The 3,975-nt window shown below is 32.5% G+C and overlaps 1 protein-coding gene across 2 annotated transcripts; it reads right to left on the bottom strand.

Annotated features, from left to right (window-relative positions):
• Nucleotides 1–494: 494 nt before the first annotated feature.
• Nucleotides 495–1,627, bottom strand: LOC115445256. 2 transcript variants are annotated; one of them, XM_037446369.1, is made up of 2 exons: nt 1,340–1,627; nt 495–941 (listed from the first exon to the last, which is right to left on the bottom strand). In XM_037446369.1, exons 1-2 carry the CDS (start codon nt 1,621–1,623, stop codon nt 902–904), a joined length of 324 nt encoding a protein of 107 aa, XP_037302266.1. In that variant the 5' UTR covers nt 1,624–1,627; the 3' UTR covers nt 495–901. The 2 variants fall into 2 exon arrangements, with proteins under 2 accessions (XP_037302266.1, XP_030027330.1); XM_030171470.2 differs by having other exon boundaries at nt 495–945; nt 1,340–1,626.
• Nucleotides 1,628–3,975: the final 2,348 nt, after the last annotated feature.

Raw genomic sequence — 3,975 nt, 5'->3', positions numbered from 1 at the left:
CCGCATTCTGTCAATCGCTGACAGTTATACCAAACAATTGACAGTTATATAAAATTAATATTTTCGTTAAGTTTTCTTAAATTTTCCAATTTTCTGCGAATTTTTGAATTTTTCTTTCATAAGAACCTCTCCTGACAATAACAAACACAACAATAAAAATTGTGAAATCGGTCCAGCCGTTCACGCGTGATGGCGTGACCAAGGAAAATAGGGATTCATCGTTATATATAAGGTAATACTTGGATGAATTGAATGTTTTCATCGTCAATTGACGCCTAATTGTTGACGTGTTATTAAATCATTACGATAGCACGTGCCTAGACTACTTTTTTATAATTAATGACTTGATATAACATTAAATATAATATTTGTATCCCAAGCTTTAAAGATGTTTAATTTATCAAAGGAAAACACTTTTAACTCCAGTATTTTTAAGTGTTAAAATGTGTACCATTTTGTTTATTGGAATGTTTTATAGCATAAAAGAAAACATATTTAAATTAATATAATTTTTATATTTATAACAACCAGTTTTTGATGGCGAACAATCACAACATACACGTGGAATGCTAATAAATAAACTTAAATAATAAAGCTTAGATCACAGGTACTAACAGCAATATAGCTGTTATAATACATCTAATTCTATGATATTTTATTTACACAATAATACAAATCCGTCAGACTAGATCTTATTTACACTATACTTAAGTATAAAAACAAACACGCAGAATGGCAACTACTATAACCATTAATGTGTAATCATTACCATTTCTGTCATTATTTTCATTGTAACAAAGCCCATAGTAGCACTTGTAATGATCCAACACGTTTTCGCCCTTTCTGTACAAATCTGCAATTTCTCATAATTAGCGTAAGTAGTTCTTCAAGGTGCAGAACTCTATCCACTACCATCGCTTAGGAGTTCAGTAGTCGTCACTCTTTCTGAAACAATAGAAGATAATTTTAGAATGACTTAATAATATAACCATCCTTATAGTATAATGAAGGGTAACTAGTCTTCTACGGAGAGAATGACTTGTTCAAACTATGTAAAGCACGAGTAGGACTCGATTAAAGAATTATAATGTATCAATGTGAATAAGATGTTAAATTTAAAGGAACTTCATCAACATATTAAAGGTAGCAATTATTATAATGTCTTTAAATTCAAAATATTTATATGCATAATGCTATATCGACTTAATTTATAATAAAACAAAACTATTTTGCGGATTTTATCTTTGTTTGAATTTATTGTCTCGTAGCAGTATGAGCTAATATAGAGCTTGACAATTATGCAAAAACTTAATAATTTCAAAATAAATATTTTACTTACTCAGTACAGATGCCATTGATTTTCTCTTGGCCCTTCGGACATTTGGGGTCGCCGGCAATGTGTCGTTTCACCCTCAATAACGGTGACGAAGGTGATGAGGCACTTTCATCACCGATGGCCTCAGCAGATCCATCAGCAATAGGCTTCGACAGCACGCTAGTTAGCAGCAGGCACGCCACACACAACACGAACAGGAACTTGAAATCCATTTTTATAAAGTTCTTGAATGCCGATGAATGTATTGCAACCGCACTTGTCGACGGTCGGCCGTGGAATGAAATCATGCTACGAGCGACTGGCTTATAAAGTGGATTGCGCACGCGCTCAACGGGGAGCGGAGTGTTGCGAGACACAGCGTCTACGCTTAGTAAGCTTCGCGGGAAAAACTTATGGCGTTCTGTAGACGTCACGAATTATGACTCAAGTCATAACTTCTCATAATTTATGGTTTATAGCTTTATAAACGTCCCACAAATAATTATACTATTAAGTGATTAGTAATGACATTAAAACTTTTGCATTATACAGTTCGTTTGTATTTAATCAAAAAAAAAAAATATCATTAGGGATTCATTTATATATATATATATATATATATAAAAAAATGAATCCCTATTTTTGTTGTGTTTGTTATTGTCAGGAGAAGGTTCTTATGAAAGAAAAAAATCAAAAAATTGCGCGGAAAATTAGAAAATTTAAGAAAACTTAACGAAAATATTAATTTTATACAACTGTCAATTGTTTGCAATAACTGTCAGCGATTGACAGAATGCGCGCTGCGAAATCATAGTTAATACAGAACGTCTTAGTCTTAGTTTAAAGTAAAAATATTAATTAACTTACTTAGTTTGTTATCACTAAACAGGTTTAATTTGTCATTTAAATACAACACACGTTGTGATGGAGTCATTACTTTACGTGAAACCGAAAACTTCCCACGCGCGGTCGGGAAAAACGCTCGGTTTTCGCGTCGATCAATTTACCTTGTTTCGGCGCGTGCTTATGATTAAAGGTTTTTAATGTGTAATTGTACAAGGAATAATTGTGACCAAACGCAGGCGTCACAAGCCAGCGGCGCCCAAACGGGGAAATTTAGTTTACTTTGTTTCTTGAGTCATTATGACCGATGAACCATATTTTTTATGTCTTATGATGTTGCAATATATATGTACTATCTTTTGCTCGCGGCTTCGTCCGCGTGAAGGAGTTTTCCGGGATAAAAGTCCTGTTAAAAAGTATTCGATTTAATTATATTTACGGCTCACTATTTTGGTCATAGTAGCTTCCACGTAAAGGTAGATATATGCTGTCGCTTTTATTTAGAACTATTTAAGCGGACAATCCTACAGTATATCACCTTTGTCTAACTCCAACAGTTTAGGTAGCATAGGCCAAGATAGCAATTTTTTTCCGATTTACTTAATAAGTATGTATCGTTATATTATGACCAAACTACACAAAAACATTATAAATTGTAGAAAGAGGAACAAACATTTATTATATACATACATACATCCATCCTCACAAACTTTCACATTTATAATATTAGTATTATACCTATATGTATATATTACTAATTTATTTTATATTTAGAAGATTTACTCAAGACGTCAAAAAACTTCTAAATAGTATCAACCTCTAAAATCTTCTCTACCTGTAGGTTGATTCCCTATGCTACTCGCGATAACACACCGTAAACGCGTGTTGTCAAAACAAGCTCTAAACACAAACGCGTTTCATACACGCGCCACGATGTGTAATTGATAAATAGGTATTGTGTATGCCATACGATAGGTTGTCTATGCTTAATATTTTTATATTACTATGTGTTAATGCGTTCAGAAATCTTTCATCCCCTCGAATCGGCAAGTATCGGATTTTTTTGAAAAGGCTTTTTTTTTGTTTGTATTCGTGATATTAAATGATGTAACTCGAATAAATCACTGCCAAACTTTATTTAATCCCATTTTTGTATATACTTAAATGTAAGAAACATGAAAGGAATATAAAAATAATTTAAAGAAATTTCTGTAGATTGTGATTGTTTTCAAACGAAAAATATAACTTCAAAATTATTGTCAAATGTCAATGTCATTGACTTATTTACTTGATTTGTTTACTAAAGCCACATCTCTGAGCCACATTTCAAAAATTGAATTGAATTGATATATTGAATGCTACTGAAGATTTTACACGAATGCTGTTATATGAATAATAGTAAATGCTGTTGTGCTTATGCAGTTTATGTTAAATTAGCGCTAACAACGTATATTAATAGGAATTCTACGGACCTTCCATTATAAAATTTGTTGCAAAATCGACAAGGCATTAACTCAAATTACTTTTTTTTTTTTATTTAGTTCAAATAATGTGACGAGGATGCCGTTTACCTGATGATAAGCGATACGACCGCCCATAAACAGTTACAATGCCATCCGGAACTTTGAATTGTAAAGCACTATGTGACGTTCCACAGTAGGTTTTCAGAATGAGACAAAGATTTTAGGTCTTATAAAGTAATTACGCTAGTTACAATTTCCTCTAAACTGGTACACATCAGTGCATGGACACAGTTTAACTTGGCTATAGAAATAGACATTGCCGTAGACACCTTATAACTATTAAGACAGACACTC

This window comes from Manduca sexta, unplaced genomic scaffold (assembly GCF_014839805.1).
Source record: "Manduca sexta isolate Smith_Timp_Sample1 unplaced genomic scaffold, JHU_Msex_v1.0 HiC_scaffold_2924, whole genome shotgun sequence".
Lineage (NCBI taxonomy): Eukaryota > Metazoa > Arthropoda > Insecta > Lepidoptera > Sphingidae > Manduca > Manduca sexta.
This window is presented reverse-complemented; position numbering and strand designations above follow the sequence as displayed.

Excerpts from the sequence above, each read along its gene's own strand:
- LOC115445256 (XM_037446369.1), bottom strand. The coding sequence starts at position 1,623 with ATGATTTCATTCCACGGCCGACCGTCGACAAGTGCGGTTGCAATACAT. Across the intron at positions 942-1,339 it reads ATCAATGGCATCTGTACTGA|AGTGACGACTACTGAACTCC; the intron begins GTAAGTAAAATA and ends TGTTTCAGAAAG.